At 35.1% G+C, this 17,511-nt stretch overlaps 1 protein-coding gene across 7 annotated transcripts in view; it reads right to left on the bottom strand.

The window, feature by feature from the left end:
* The window catches only part of fam135b (family with sequence similarity 135 member B), a 53,040-nt gene that overhangs the window by 33,809 nt on the left and 1,720 nt on the right, over nt 1-17,511 (bottom strand). For 2 of the 7 annotated variants that reach the window (XM_016237144.1, XM_016237148.1), the window contains exon 2: nt 8,094-8,185. In XM_016237144.1, coding sequence (XP_016092630.1) covers nt 8,094-8,173 — 80 coding nt within the window. In that variant the 5' untranslated portion in view covers nt 8,174-8,185. Of the gene's footprint in view, nt 1-6,680; nt 6,869-6,927; nt 6,999-8,093; nt 8,186-8,340; nt 8,604-10,846; nt 10,984-11,118; nt 11,162-17,511 lie in introns of those variants that run through there. The other 5 variants (XM_016237147.1, XM_016237146.1, XM_016237145.1 and 2 more) reach the window with 5 other exon arrangements.

The raw sequence follows: 17,511 nt of genomic DNA, 5'->3' as shown, positions 1-17,511 counted from the left end.
TCTCTCTTTATTTATTCCTTCTCTTTCTAGCTTGTACTTATTTGAACAATGTCTAAGAACTTGGTATTACAACCACTTCTTGTGTCTGTTTGCCTCTTTAAGAAGAATCGCTTTATGTATCCCCCAATTGTAAGTCGCTTTGGATAAAAGCGTCTGCTAAATGACTAAATGTAAATGTAAATGTCAGGCGCCATGGGTATTAATTTTGTGTTTCTTGATATGCTTTTCTTAACTGCTGACTCGCATTATATGAATCACCTAGGACCACGGTTTCAGCTAAAATTCTTCTTTACTGTTCTACTGAAGAAAATAATTCACCTACATCTTGGCTGACCTGAGAGTCAGTAAATTAACAGCATTTGCATTTATTGGTGAACTGTCCTTTTAACTGGCTTCTCTCATTTTTGGAGGCCATTTTTGGCTGAACTGTTTCTTTTAACTAGGTGAGTGTAAAGCAATAGTTCACTTAAAAATGATCATTCATATCATTTACTGCAGGTGACCGAACACATTACAGATGGAACATATTTGTTCAATTTCATATCCATTTATACAATCAATGTTTCTGAAATCTGGTCATTTGAACTCTATATACACCACCAAACCTAATAAAAATACTTTTTTTGCCCAGCCATACCGGTAAAGTCCTCTTCAAATGTACCTGAATTATTAATCCCTTCAGGACAAAATGGCAATAAATAATGGATATAATGCATGTTCCTATACCACTTACACTGATCAAGATCACGATAAACAGCCGTTGATCTGGTCAGTGTGAGATTTTATGCAGTGAATCTCTATTAAATCATAAATAATGATGGTGAAGTAATGTTAAAGCTTAGTTGGCATGTTCAGACAGCCCAGACTCCATCAGGGGGATTGTACAAAGGTCACCTTTGCCAGTGAAGTGAGTGCAGTTGCATGTCAAATGTTGAAGCACTCCACATATCATGCTGCAGCTCCCTGGAGATGAAGTCGGGGCATCCTGAGCTCGACAAGAACATCTACAGTATGTTGACAGTACATGCTAAATATGTCTACATTACACATCAAAACGTATTTACAACATCCACAAGCTTCACCACATCTAGAGCACATACTAAACACGACTGCAATTCACACTGAACCGTCAACAGACGGTTTGATCACATCCTAAAACAAATCAACTGCATGATACGCGCTGTAGCTTGTGGTAAACTGTTTATACTGCATGTTAAAATGTCCGTATGCTGAAGCACAAGCTACAAATGATATCACACCTGTTAAAATGTCTGATGCACATGTTAAACAAGTATACAGCCTGAACAAGCTACAAAAGTCTGAAATGCATGAGATCGCCGCTGAATAAAAAACTACTTATGGTGTTTTGCTATTGTTTAAGTTTTTGGGGTAAACATAGTGCTGGAGAGTAGAGTTTGTGGTTTGGTTGTAAGATGGTTAGATGATGACTGTGGTGTTTGATAATTCATTCAGTGAGCATAGCTGTGTTAATGCCAGTGCAGTGGCAAGCAATAACAATAAAATATTGAGAATATCATATTTATTCACTATGTTAATTTTACTTAAATTTTACTTAAAATACATTTTCTTTTATTTAGAAACAGTTTTCACTCAGAAATTGCTAGTAAATTCCACAATGAATTACAAAGAAACAGCAAGTAACATTGAACTAAAGGTGACATTTTAAAGTAGAATGACTGAAATAGTATTTTCTTGTTTATTTTCATGTATTTCCCTTTACTCAAAAATGCATGAAATTACAACATCTACTCTCCCAGTTCAGCACTCTGCAAAGCATGCTGGGAACTAAAAATCCACTCATACAGTTTTAGTTAATGCAACAAAGTCAGTGCAAATGGATTCCGAACACAGTTAAATTAAATTCAGCAAATTTATTTAACACATATTAATTTACATTTTTGGTTTGTTCCTCATAAAAGTACAGAGCCCTGAACATGGCTTGAGGAAGAAAGAAAAAAAAAATCACACAACTTATTAAATCATAGCCTTGTATGAGTTTCTCTGAACATAAAAAAAAAAAAAAGATTTTGAAGCAATATGCGTAGCCAAACAGTTGATTGTCCCCATTGACTTCCACTGCTTTTTACTTTTTCTTTTCTTCTTCTTCTTTTTTCCATACTGTGTTAGTCAATGGAGACAGGATTTTCATTTTTGTGTGAACAAAATATAGTTAGTCGTTTGGACTACTTTTGTGTCCTTTTAAAAGCTTGAAAGCTTGTCAGTTCAATTTAATGGAAAACTGTTTTGAAATTACTTTTTTTCTGTTCCACAGAATAAAACGGTTTGGAACAACATGATGGTGAGTAAATGATGACAGAATAATAATTCCTCTTCTGGTCATTGAATTTGCATTTTCAACTAGTGCACATTTGTGCTTAAGTGAGATGTCATATGTCAGTGATTTGTTGATTAAGAGAAATCTGCATAGATTTGTTATTTTCTGTTTCACCAAATCCACACACATTCTTCAAACCAATACCACAAACACCAGAGGAACCACTGCCCAGCGAGTCCTTCATTCCCAAACAGATTCTTTATTTGTTTGTGTTGTGAGTATTTGCAGCGCTTTCTTTATTTGTTTGTGTTGTGAGCATTTGCAGTGCATTTGTTTGTGTTGTGAGTATTTGCAGCGCTTTCTTTATTTGTTTGTGTTGTGAGCATTTGCAGCGCCTTTCTTTCTTTATTTGTGTTGTGAGTATTTGCAGTGCATTTGTTTGTGTTGTGAGTATTTGCAGCTTTTCTTTATTTGTTTGTGTTGTGAGCATTTGCAGCTTGTTTCTTTATTTGTTTGTGTTGTGAGCATTTGCAGCGTGTTTCTTTATTTTTTTGTGTTGTGAGCATTTGCAGTGCATTTCTTTATTTGTTTGTGTTGTGAGTATTTGCAGCGCGTTTCTTTATTTGTTTGTGTTGTGAGCATTTGCAGCGTGTTTCTTTATTCGGTTGTGTTGTGAGTATTTGCAGCGCGTTTCTTTATTTGTTTGTGTTGTGAGCATTTGCAGCGCGTTTCTTTATTTGTTTGTGTTGTGAGTATTTGCAGCACATTTCTGCATTTCTTTGTGTTGTGAGTATTTGCAACGCGTTTCTTTATTTGTTTGTGTTGTGAGTATTAGCAGCACATTTCTTTATTTGTTTATGTTGTGAACATTTGCAGTGCTTTCTTTATTTGTTTGTGTTGTGAGTATTTGCAGCGCGTTTCTTTATTTGTTTGTGTTGTGAGCATTTGCAGCGTGTTTCTTTATTCGGTTGTGTTGTGAGTATTTGCAGTGCATTTCTTTATTTGTTTGTGTTGTGAGTATTTGCAGCTTCCTTTATTCGGTTGTGTTGTGAGTATTTGCAGCGCGTTTCTTTATTTGTTTGTAAAGAAACAAATTTGCAGCGCGTTTCTTTATTTGTTTGTGTTGTGAGCATTTGCAGCGCGTTTCTGTTTTTGCAGCTTGTTTCTTTATTTGTTTGTGTTGTGAGCATTTGCAGCGCGTTTCTGTTTTTGCAGCTTGTTTCTTTATTTGTTTGTGTTGTGAGTATTTGCAGCGTGTTTTTGTATTTGGTTGTGTTGCGAGTATTTGCAGCACATGTTCTGTCAAACTGGTGAAGATGATTTTTGTCTATTTGCATGTGTTTTCTGAAGTTGCAGCACGTTGAGCTCTCTCGTCCACCGTAGGAACTACATACATGGGCTGTTAAAAACAAACAGTATATTAGAGAGCAGTGTGTGTCTTGTGGGGATTATTTCAGACAAGAGCTTTCTGCTTTATGGATGGGGGAAGGGCCAGTCAAATCTCTGCAAAGCTGATGTTTCAGCCAATGGCCTTGCTTTAATCTCAGAGCAGACGGGCTGAGCTGAAAAACATCCAGACGGGCTGGACCTCTACTCCATTGCAACCTCTGCTTCACACAGCTGTCAGGAGAACAGTGGAGGATAGAGAGGTAATACTGTATTAGATCTGCTGACAGACAGGTGTCTACAGTAAATGTGCCTTGGGAGTCTCTATAGTGTTTCTAGCTTTATAGACTTGCTTTTTTCAGAAACTTTATTGATCACCCTTGGGATTGAACTTGCAACCTTTGCGTTAGCACTACCTGGTTCTTCAAGACAACGAGAACTTTAATCTCCAATCCTTTTGTGTTATAAAATTATGTTGTTGTGAAATTAAATGCCAATGTACTGTTAACACTCACTATTGACCTTAATTATGATTAATAGCATTTTTTATTTGCCTCCATAAAATGTCTCCAAAATTTGTTTACAATAAAAACAGGAGCATTTATTAAATACGGTAAATAGGAAAAAATATGTTTTTATGTTGTCTTTAAATTGGTAGTTGACAGTTGTTGTTTTTTTTTTTCAATCAACCTTAAGATGGTTAATTTTTAGATAAAGTATAATGGAAAGTATCCATGTAAAATCCTGTAATTGACCCTTTTTATCACCTTTTTGTACACTAACTAAAAAGTTCTAACTAACACTAAAAAGTACACTAATTATTAATATATATTTAGTGTATATATTTAGTGTATATATTTAATGTGTTTTATATTTAGTAATGTATATTTACATATATTACCATTCAGTAAGATTTTTTTTAAAACAAACTTTTATTCAGCAAGAATGCATTATATTCATCAAAAGTGATCAATCCCAAACTTTTGAATGGTAGTGTGCACATAACATGCCAATGTTATTGAATGTCAACCACTGGACTAGCACCAAACTCGTGGCAGCAGAACTCTAGTCACGGAATCATAAAGGTCATGGAAGCACAGTTTTGTCCCTGAATCTCAAATGAGTTCCTAGTCAGATCCCTGTATCCTGCATAGTTAAAAATCAGTGACCTGAAAAGTCATTGCATTCCCTGTAGACTTCACCTGCTGACTGTAATTGATTTGGCTTGAACCAATGACAGGAACATAATGTACAACGCAAGCAAAAATCAATCATTATTCTACCAGTCTACTGAAACAAACACCTTCATGTGACATCGCATGGTCTTAGCAGGGAGATGTAAATGAAAACACTGTTTAACACCCAATCAACACAAGCAAGCGATGCACCGGAACCCAAAGATAACTCCTGTTACAGTCAGTGAAGTTGTCCACAATGCACACAACACGACTTTAGACATTTGCAGCATTGACAACTGTTTTGATTATAGTGGAAGCTGAGAGTTAGAGTGGTTGCATTGACACTGGTATGGTGGTTATGGTTGTTTTCAAAGTAATTAGCATTAAGCAAATGTGTAAATGTCCTTATTTAATTAGAAATAAATATTCTCTCCTCAAGGAATAGCTTGTATTTGTGCATATGTATGTGCCTATGATAAAGGGAATATTGCCAGTTATAGAAGGTTTTTTTTATTTTAATTTTTTAGATTAAACATGTATACAGGTGATCCTAAAATAGGTGTAAGATCCACATTTAGAAAAGTATGTCATTTTTTGCACCACTGGAGGTACCAAATATATTGTTTTCAAATAAAATGATTGTCTGCTATTGGTCAAACTGATAGCCCCACCCCAAATTCACACCATTGGTTGGGTGAATATGTCTGAGCCAATCAGACTGCTCAAACAGATTACAAATTTAGTTTGTTACCACTAATGGCTCAGAAATCACACATGCTTCACCTTTAAAAACTCTATGATATTGCACGAGAAGCACCGTTTTCTTTTCCTGTAAACTTATTGCATTACATTAATACTTTAATAATACATTAAATTGATAATAAGTGGCAGTATAGACATGTATAATGTTACAAAAGCTGTTCTTTTGAACTTTATAATCATAAAGCATAATTATAAGTTTCCAGAAAAATATTAAGCACCACAGCTGTTTTCATCATTTATAATAATAAGAAATGTTTCTTTGAGCAGCAAATCAGCATATTAAAATTATTTCTGAATGATCATGTGACACTGAAGACTGAAGTAATGATACTGAAAATTCGGCTTTGCATCACAGGAATAAATTACATTTTAAAATGTATTCTAATAGAAAATAGCAATTTTAATAGTAATAATATTTTACAATGTTAGTGATCTTACTGCATTTTTGATCAAATAAATGCAACCTTGGTTAACAGAAGAGATGTCCTTCAAAAACATTAAAGGGATAGTTCACCCAAAAATGAAAATTCTGTCATCATTTACTCACCCTCTATGGAAGTCAATGGCAACCACCAACTGTTTGATTACCAGCAATCTTCAAAATATCTTCTTTTATGTTCAACATAAGAAAGCAACTCATACAGGTTTGGAACGACATGAGAGTGAGTAAAGGATGACTGGTGAACTATCCCTTTAAAAAACATCCTAAAAAATTTCCCATTAGAGAAAATGCATATATCTCCTAAAAGTTAATATTGTCAGCTTTTAAGACTACACTAGCTGTTAGCATAATGAGACATATACCAAAACTCTAGTTTTGATTTCCAGCTCTGGTGTTTGTGCCGCATGACACAAAATGAATGCCACACAAAGCTGACTATTCACTGCATCCAAAAAGAACATGGAAAAATGCCTGGAATGTGACAATTAAACTGATTCAAAGTGGCTCTTAGTGTTTATGCGTGATGCTGTCACCATGTGCTCTTCCCGAACTGGTTGTTTAGAGACCGGACACTTAACAGAGCCTTCATTAGACGTACAGAAGAATACAGACTTACCCTCTCTGGAAGAGATCCACATTGTGAAACTTGTGCAGCTCCAGCGAGAACTCCACAGTGCCCTGTACTTCCGACATCATCTATTCCATCACCTAGAGAGACAGAGAAATGTTCATTTGCAGCTGAACACATCAAGACTTGCATTGTCTTGCTATCTAACTCAGAATGCATTTCTCTTGCAGGACTCTCTATGTTGCTGTTCCATTGTCAGCCGAGCCGTTTGCCCATTGTGAGGGAGTGTGTTTACCGTGGTAACCCAAATGAACACAATCCAGTGACTCAAGAGCCGGACGCACATGTGTGACTCAGGGAGACGCCATCTCTAATTACTCAGGCTGTGACTCATCCCAGACAATATTTGTTCTGAGAACCCGATGTGCCGCTCTGTGGCAAACGAATGTACATCGCGCAGCTCCAAGACAGATGGCAGCAGTGGCATTTCTGGACGTGATCCCAAATCATACTTATGACACCATCCGTCTAAGAGACGCCGCAGCTCAGGCTGAACCTGTGTGTGTGTGTGTGTGTGTGTGTGTGTGTGTGTGTGGCAGTAATCATATCAATGGCTTCTTCCCACACAACAGGTTGTGGTGTGAGTCCTTGTGAGTGCTTGTGACATGAGAGGAATGGCTGGAATCTGATTGGATATTTTCTTTTCCAGACTGGCTTTATGAGAAAGAAGCAGTGTGTTTTAGAGAGCAACACTCCGCATTAATTATTAGCATTCACATGTATTCTAATAGAAAATAGCAATTTTAATAGTAATAATATTTTACAATGTTAGTGATCTTACTGCATTTTTGATCAAATAAATGCAACCTTGGTTAACAGAAGAGATGTCCTTCAAAAACATTAAAGGGATAGTTCACCCAAAAATGAAAATTCTGTCATCATTTACTCACCCTCTATGGAAGTCAATGGCAACCACCAACTGTTTGATTACCAGCAATCTTCAAAATATCTTCTTTTATGTTCAACATAAGAAAGCAACTCATACAGGTTTGGAACGACATGAGAGTGAGTAAAGGATGACTGGTGAACTATCCCTTTAAAAAACATCTTAAAAAATTTCCCATTAGAGAAAATGCATATATCTCCTAAAAGTTAATATTGTCAGCTTTTAAGACTACACTAGCTGTTAGCATAATGAGACATATACCAAAACTCTAGTTTTGATTTCCAGCTCTGGTGTTTGTGCCGCATGACACAAAATGAATGCCACACAAAGCTGACTATTCACTGCATCCAAAAAGAACATGGAAAAATGCCTGGAATGTGACAATTAAACTGATTCAAAGTGGCTCTTAGTGTTTATGCGTGATGCTGTCACCATGTGCTCTTCCCGAACTGGTTGTTTAGAGACCGGACACTTAACAGAGCCTTCATTAGACGTACAGAAGAATACAGACTTACCCTCTCTGGAAGAGATCCACATTGTGAAACTTGTGCAGCTCCAGCGAGAACTCCACAGTGCCCTGTACTTCCGACATCATCTATTCCATCACCTAGAGAGACAGAGAAATGTTCATTTGCAGCTGAACACATCAAGACTTGCATTGTCTTGCTATCTAACTCAGAATGCATTTCTCTTGCAGGACTCTCTATGTTGCTGTTCCATTGTCAGCCGAGCCGTTTGCCCATTGTGAGGGAGTGTGTTTACCGTGGTAACCCAAATGAACACAATCCAGTGACTCAAGAGCCGGACGCACATGTGTGACTCAGGGAGACGCCATCTCTAATTACTCAGGCTGTGACTCATCCCAGACAATATTTGTTCTGAGAACCCGATGTGCCGCTCTGTGGCAAACGAATGTACATCGCGCAGCTCCAAGACAGATGGCAGCAGTGGCATTTCTGGACGTGATCCCAAATCATACTTATGACACCATCCGTCTAAGAGACGCCGCAGCTCAGGCTGAACCTGTGTGTGTGTGTGTGTGTGTGTGTGTGTGTGGCAGTAATCATATCAATGGCTTCTTCCCACACAACAGGTTGTGGTGTGAGTCCTTGTGAGTGCTTGTGACATGAGAGGAATGGCTGGAATCTGATTGGATATTTTCTTTTCCAGACTGGCTTTATGAGAAAGAAGCAGTGTGTTTTAGAGAGCAACACTCCGCATTAATTATTAGCATTCACATTTTCACTCAAGTTTATCTTTCTGTCTCTTTCTCTGTTTGTTTGTCCTTCATTATCTTTATTACTCATTCTCTTTCCAATTGTCTTTATTGTAGTAAAAAACAGATATAATGACTAGGCCATCATCCAATATCAATGTCCAGTTTTCAGAGTAATAAGTGTCAATCTGTTCCAAAATGTATTATATAATTTGAAGTTTTATTGTGTATTTTCAGGACAATAAAGCACATCACTATGGAAGCCCGTTTCTGCCACTGAATAAAAAATAAAAAAGGTAATTGCGACTTTTTATCTCACAATTCTAACTTTTTTTCACCGAACTGCGTGACACAAACTCGCAATTGCGAGTTAAAAAGTCATAATTGTGATATATACCATAAACGTGCAATTCTGAGAAATAAAGTCAGAACTGTGAGAAAAAAGTCAGAATTCTGACTGTTTATATCTCACAATTCTGACTTTATTTCTCAGAATTGTAAGATACTGTATATACTCGCAATTGCGAGAATAAAAGTCAGAATTACGAGTTTTTATCTTGCAATTCTGACTTTATAACTCGCAATTGTGAGTTTATATCATGCAATTTTGACTTTATAACTCGCAATTGTGAGTTTATATCATCCAATTCTGACTTTATAACTCGCAATTGTGAGTTTATATCATGCAATTTTGACTTTATAACTCGCAATTGTGAGTTTATATCATCCAATTCTGACTTTATAACTCGCAATTGTGAGTTTATAACTCACAATTCTGTGGAAAAAAAAGTCAGAATTGTGAGATAAAAAGTCGCAATAACCTTTTTTTTTTTTTATTCGGTGGCAGAAACAGGCTTCCATACATCCCACCCACCCCCCATTCCTGTTACATTGAAAAATATTACTGTATGCATTATGGCAGCATTTATTATGCTGCCTTTCTTTCATTCAAAAATAATTGAAAAAATAGGAAAACAATATTTCTTCTGTAATAAAGAAAAGAGTGTATTACAGCAATGAGAATCATCATTAAAAATGCTGAGATAGGCAATATCAGACTCATTATTGTAATGAGAAATGAGGGGTAAAATGTGCTTAATTAACCTGAAAATAATGTTGCAGTGCAAAAACTCCTAGGGGAAACATTGGCTTTATTTTTTGTCTTCTCTGTATCTGTCTGATTCGCCTGATATTGGAAAAAAGATGATATCAGAATAATTGCCATGTTACAAGAACTGAACTGTCATCTATATTTTCAATTCTTACAATGACGTAAAGAAAGGGAAAAAAAAACTCTAGATTAGAGCTTACTAAAAAATATTTATTTAAAACTTCAGACAAAAATGTATAGACTTATAAAATTAGCTGTCATATAATCATATAATGTATGCATTGATTGGAAACAATTCTAGTACTTATATTTGACTAGTAAGCATATGTTCATTTTTGGTTGACTTATCTATCATTTTCTTTTCCAGCAGTTTAATGAAGATACGTCAAGGCATTTTTCTGTCTAGAAACTGAACTGCCATATAGCCAGTGAGTCTGCAGTTTTAAGGACGTCCCATCAGCGGGGCGCAAAGAAGCAGAACTTCCTGGATCTGATGTGTAGATTCATAACTAAATCATCCAGGTAATCAAAACGTTAAAAAAATGTATTTATTAAAATCACTGAACTATATAAAACAAAATCAACAAGACGTTTCGGTGTCTATCCAAACACCTTCCAATAACTCTGGCAAATATATCCACGAAAGTCACATGATCAACAGACCTGTCACATGACTACAGGTTTAAACGTTTAATATGTTTGCCAAAGTAGATATCAGATGGACAAAATAGATATTGCAGGTGAGCAAGAAAATCAGTGGCAACGGCCAAGCAGGCATGCAACAACCCTTATTATCCAAGTGTATTATACAACATTATTGTCCAGCTCAGGTGAACTCAACAAGGGCAAAGTTTTCATTGAAGCTTACAGTAGATGTAGAGGGGTTTAGCCTAAACCATTTGAAATCTTTTTCATTTTATATCCGATACTGTTTCACTTACTTTTTGAAGCTGAAGTGATTCGTTTTCGAGCCTCTAGCATCACAATTTGTAAAAATAATGACCAGAATAAAATCAAACTGGTATCCTGAACACTATTTCTGTTTGCCGTTGATTAAACAAACAGTAGTCTCGCCCCAAACTCACACCATTGGCTTAGAGAGATGTCAGCTAGATGTTTAGACAAACAGAGAAAGACCATTTTCAAACACTGTTCACTTCTTGTAGTTCTTCTGTACTGTAGTAAGGTAGAAAAATGCATCAAATGAATATACCTAACAGTATTTACGGAGGAATTCCAAAAGCTCAATCATAACACGACTCCCTGTTTTGCATCCTCTCATGTAGCAGTGGGTGCAGCGTCATGTGACGGCTTCCTATTAATAAACAGAGAGGATTAAAATGTTTCAAAACCGCATAAGCCGTAGTGAGGAAAGCTACAGGAGCGTCACCGTCCGATGTGAATGGGGAGCACAAAATGTTTCTGGTAGCAGTGATGAAATATTGATAAGAATGGCGTTCCATCAGACATTACAGAGGGAGTGGAAAAAGGAAGCAATAAAGAGGCGGGATCTGAACGAGTGTGGTGTAGCATTAGATGGCTATTATTAGTGGTTTAGTGCTCGGTCTCGGTATGCCGGCTAAAGGTTAACAGCTCTGGAGCTGCAGTCACCTTCCTCTGGCAGCTGATGCTGAGAAATGAAAAAATATGTTTCCTTTGAAACGCTGCCCTTGCGTTAACTGACACAATGTTCCACCGTGTTGGCTTCACTGCCCCATTCAGTAGCCTGAGAGCCTGTCCAAGACGGGCCAGAGAACACTGACCTCTGCAGCTGCTGGAGCAGAAGCAGAGGGCATTATGGGTACTGGTGATTAATTTGAAACATGCAATACTCGTGCAGTATAGAAGGACTTTTGTATTGATAAAAATAGAACATAATAGAATATAATTAAGTTGCTTTAGGTAAATGCACCTGCTAAATTAATGAATATAGAATATAGTAGAATAACATGAAGTAGCTTTAGGTAAATGCATCTAATAAGTAAATAAATATAGATGAAATAGAACAATATGAAGTTGCAATATGCACACAATAAAATGGAATATTAAAAAGTTGATTTGGATCAATGTATCAGCTAACTTAATAAATATAGAATAGAAAAGGTAAATGCATCTAGTAAATAAATGAATATAGAATAAAATAAAACATAACAGAATTATATAAAGGTGCTTTGTGTAAAAGGATCTGCTGAATAAATATAGATTTTAGTAGAATAACATGCAATTGCTTTAGGTAAATGCATGTAGTAAATAAATTAATATAGAATCAAATAGAACATAATATAATAATATAAAGTTGATTTGTGTAAATGCATCTGCTAAATTAATAAATATAAAATATATTAGAATAACAAGTTGCTTTAGGTAAATACGTCTAGTCAATGAACATAGAATGAAATAAAGTAATAAAATAATGTCAAGTTGCTATATGTAAATGCATATGCTAAGTAAATATAGAATAAAATAGAATATTAAAAAGTTGCTTTAAGTAAATGCATTTCCTAAATAAATAAATATAGAATAAATATAACATAACAGAATAATAAAAAGATAATTTGTTTAAATGCATCTGCTAAACTGACCCCTTATCTTTCCTGTAAAATAAAACGCTATATTGAGGTACTTTTTATAAATAAAAAGTCAATTGCATGCTGTTCTAAGTAAATGAATATAGAATAAAATAGGACATAATAGAACAATACAAAGTTGCTGTGTGTAAGTTAGTCTGCTAAATAAATAAATATAGAATAAAATGCTACTATAGTGTTATTATAATATGTTCTTAATTTAGCATCTGCTAAAGTTGCTGAAGTTGATGAAGTTGCTTTAGGCAAATGGACCTAATTTATAAATATAGTTAAAATAAACAGATTAGAATAATATAAAGTTGCTTTGGGTAAATGCATTTGCTAAAGAAATATGGAATATAATTGAATAATATAGCATTGCTTTGGGAAAATGCATCTGCTGAATAAATAAATTCAACGTAAAATAGAACACAACAGAATAATATGAAGTTGGTTAGGTACATTTTAAACAGAATATAAAATATTTCTTCATATAATTATTGGTCTCATTAGATTTAGACAGTAATTCTGTTTTATGCTATTCATTTTTTTTATAAATCTGCTCAGTTAATAAATATAGAAAGAAACATAACATAAACATAAAACGTAAAATAAATGTAATCAAATAAAGTTTGTGAAAGGACCTAGGAACCTGACTAATCTGCTTGATTGATTCATGCGACAAGATTCATATATGTAAGATTTACTCTTGTAATTAGATTTAGATAGCGGAATGGTATGACATGATTTAAACAATATTGGTTTAACTGAGGTCACTACTTCCTTTACAGGCAGTAATCACACACAGTGGATGTTGCCGGACTTTAAACTGCTGTTAAAAAACTTGTTTGCAAAGGAAGTCTGCGAAATGAATCTCTCGGTGTGTTTGGACTGTGAAGTGTTCAGTTGAATGTATTACAGTGGGACTGAATTACCGGACACCTTTAATATTCTCAGAGATCCGCAAAAAAATGATGGACATGTAACCCACATTTCCCAGAGTTCACTTCCAGCAATATTCAATATTTTTTGTGCAACAGTGGGTGCTTGTGTGCAATCATAAATCTATTGCTGACTGAAGACACTTGCTTGATCAATTCTGCACGCCGTGGGCTTGCTGTGAGTGATCTATGATTTCATTCTGGCAAGAGTGAAGAGCCTTATGGGCCTGTCAGGTTGTGTCCGTCTGTCTGTGTGTGTGTGTGTGTGTGTATTATATATATATAATATCTCAAATATATCCATGTGTGTGTGTGTGTGTGTGTTTATTTATATATACATAACATAAGTGTGTGTGTGCTTTGTATATTTATGTAAACACAAACCTTTATTTTGGATGTGATTAATCGATTTGACAACCCTTATACAGTACACACACACACACACACACACACACACACACGCACACTTATAATTACAAATAATAATTATGTATGAATGAATGAATGAATGAATACTTTATTTTTCTGCTATAATGAATTGATTGTCAAAAAACAAATGTGTCAAAATTATTTTTCACCAGAACTGGTTGTCAGACAGGAAGTGACATTGGCTTCAACCCTCATTTGAGTCTTGGCTGAAATCGATCAACACACACACACACACACGCACAAAGAGAGAGAAAGTCGTTTGGTGAGTCACAAGCTTTCTTGCATTCATTTTAGATACTCCTTTGCCTTCTTCAAAGGTGTTTTCCTGTAATGAATTAATACTTTATTTTTCTGCTATAATGAATTGATTGTCAAAAAACAAATGTGTCAAAATTATTTTTCACCAGAACTGGTTGTCAGACAGGAAGTGACATTGGCTTCAACCCTCATTTGAGTCTTGGCTGAAATCGATCAACACACACACACACACGCACAAAGAGAGAGAAAGTCGTTTGGTGAGTCACAAGCTTTCTTGCATTCATTTTAGATACTCCTTTGCCTTCTTCAAAGGTGTTTTCCTGTTCATTCAGAGCTTATTGCAATATTTATGAGTTTTATATATTTTATTAATCTATTTAAAATGTATTTTAATACAGTACAACCTTTTTGTACTTTAAAAATGAATCCAATCGCAATGCCAAAAATGTTCAGCTAATGCAGGAATATAATTGATATGGAATAAACCCAACCACAGCAAATTCACCTTAGCCTCCACAAGGCCATGGCAAGAAAGACAAATATGCAACAACTAGTTCACTGATTCTGCCTAGAAAAGCTTAAAAAACTGCTGACTCTGCTCAGGAAACCTCCAACAACATTTTAGATGGCACACATCAGCTGACACAATGCAGCTGGGTTTGTAAAGGAACAGCAGTGAATGATGCTGTTGAACTGGAACATTTAATGCTGTAGTTTGTCAACATACAGCACATTCCCTGAACTGAAATAATTGTTTTATTTATTTTATTTTCTAAATTACAGCTCAAATCAACTTCACCAGTCTTGAAATAGACACACATTGCAAAAGTCAAAGTCAGGTAAACCTCTGTCTAGCATGAGACTACACTAACACCTACTATTTTTTATAATAGTTATCAGCATCAAAAGAGTAGTAAGCTATGTTGTTGTGACATGACCTCTTTATGCTGCATGTTTAATTCAGCAAATAAGGAATGATGTACTGTACATCCAACCGGTTGTTATTGCAAAAAACATCCGAGACGCACACAAAAACAGTTCCTATATAACAAACAGTTTTGAGCCTGCATGAACAAACAAGTTCAAACGAGATAGGCATTTAATGGATTATGTACAGTCATGCCACTTATTACAGAACATTTTACCACTTTAATAAAGGCAGGGATGTGAAATATTGATTTGAGAAGAAAGCATTTCAAAAACATACTTGTTTATTATCTTATTATCTTCAGTTTACAGGTTTCTTTTAAAAAAATAGTCTATAACTGAGGCGCAAGATGGCACCTGTTGCGTTTGAATGAAATGAGAGACTGTGTGATACAGGAGCCGTAAAAAAAAAAGTGTTGGCCTCATATTGGCGGTCATTAGACAGCTTTACTATTGACGACGGTCATTATTAGGAATAACTGACCTCGGATTGTCACAACTGACCAATCAGAATCAAGCATTTCACAGCGCCATGAGACATTCAATTAACTTTTCAAAATATGATTAGGTGTTTTCATTCAAATTTATGTTCATTCAAAAAGTTTAGCAGACCGATTACCTAATAAATCAAAAACTCAGTACTGAAAATCATGGACGACATCCATTTTCGGTTACACTTTACTTGAAGGGGTGTGCATAAGACTGACCATACCTTCGTAATCATGACATGACACCAACATAATGCGAGAATTATGTAATTTTTAATGCAAAGATGACATTGTTTGAGATGTCTTTGTTATGGGCTATGGTTAGGGGCAAGGGTAGTGTTAGGTTAGGGTTAGGTCAAATAATGTCATATTTGCATTAAAAATGACATAACTGAGCGAATGACACTTAATGACAGTTGTCATAAACATGCATAAAAAACCTTCATATTCATGACATGTGTCATGTCATGATTATGAAGGTGTCATGTCAGTCTTATGCATACCCCTTCAAGTAAAGTGTTACCCAATTTTCATTACACTGAAAATGAAAGGTCACTTGGGCACATTGCATTGTGGGATACAGTATCTAACGCATTGTGCTCTATATGCACATTTTGGCAAAACTTGTAGATTATCCAGATATTCCATGCATACAGAAAGTCCACATGCTTTGCAGTATTCATATACATATTATAGTCGCTTGTTATTTTCTTTCCAAAATAGTAGACTAGATAATAGTATGGAATAATAGCATACTCTTTTTCCCAAGTAAGCTGGCTGTGACAACTCAAAAGAAGACAGGGTGAAGTTGGGTGAGATGACAGAGGTTTGGTTTGTCGTTAGATCACAGGGCACAGAATAACAACTGTACCTCTAAAGCCAAAAATACATGAACATATAAATTATTCTTACTGTGCATATAAACAGATGGATGAATGAATGGATAGATGGATAATTGTAGATCAGATCTGATCAATTAGGGTAAAAATAATGTGTGATGCAAATCAGAACATTAAGACTATTTGATGTTTAATGTGCAGTATTGAGGAGAAGGATTGACCAATGAAATGTCACTGTGGGCGTGGTTATCTTGCACAATGCAGAAACAGAAGCCAACCAACCAACCAACAAAATGTCCAGTTGTTGTGACTGGTTAGTACACTTGGAAGATATTTTTGCTGGTCACTTTGTGTAACACTGTGTCCTAACCAGGTATGATGTTTCCAGCTAAAAGTAAAGTTGTTTCACCACACTGAAAGAAAAACAACTGCTGAATGGCACGACATAATCAAAGCCAATTTGAATGTACAGTATATGGTATTTAATGTACAGCTATCTATATTTAAATTTCTCTGTTGGTGCGACTACCCAGCAAAAGTGAAACCAATTCCTGTAGCTCCTCATTTGTTTTTGTCTGTAACCATAAAATGTCTTAATTTCAATGAAATGTAAGATTTTAAGTTTGATCTATTAACATGCTTAAGAAATAGGTATCATAAACTAACAATAAACAATTTACTTAGTTAACGTTTATGATTTATAAATAGACACTGATCAAAAGTTAATATTTGTAAAATATTTTTGAAAGTCTCTTATGTTCACCAAGGCTGCATTTGTTTAAAAAAATAAATAAAAATACAGTAAAAACAGTAATATTGTGAAATATTATTAGAATTTATAGTCTTCTGTTCGAATATATTTTAAAATGTAATTTATTCCTGTGATGCGAAGCTGAATTTTCAGCATCATAACTTCAGTCTTCAGTGTCACATGATCCTTCAGAAATCATTCTAATATGCTGATTTGCTGCTCAAGAAAAATGTATTGTTATTAATAATGCTGAAAACAGTTGTGCTGCTTAATACTGTGATACATTCAATATATGCAGAAATGAACTTTAACCAAGATTAAGAAATGCTTTAAAAGTATTCTTAATTGATAGTTCATGGTATCTATCTACTGCATTAATGTTAACGTTATTGTAAAATGCTACGGA

This window comes from Sinocyclocheilus grahami, unplaced genomic scaffold, assembly GCF_001515645.1.
Source record: "Sinocyclocheilus grahami isolate Dianchi unplaced genomic scaffold, SAMN03320097.WGS_v1.1 scaffold507.1, whole genome shotgun sequence".
NCBI classification, from domain to species: domain Eukaryota; kingdom Metazoa; phylum Chordata; class Actinopteri; order Cypriniformes; family Cyprinidae; genus Sinocyclocheilus; species Sinocyclocheilus grahami.
Note: the sequence above shows the minus strand (reverse complement) of the source record. Positions and strands in the feature narration are given on the sequence as shown.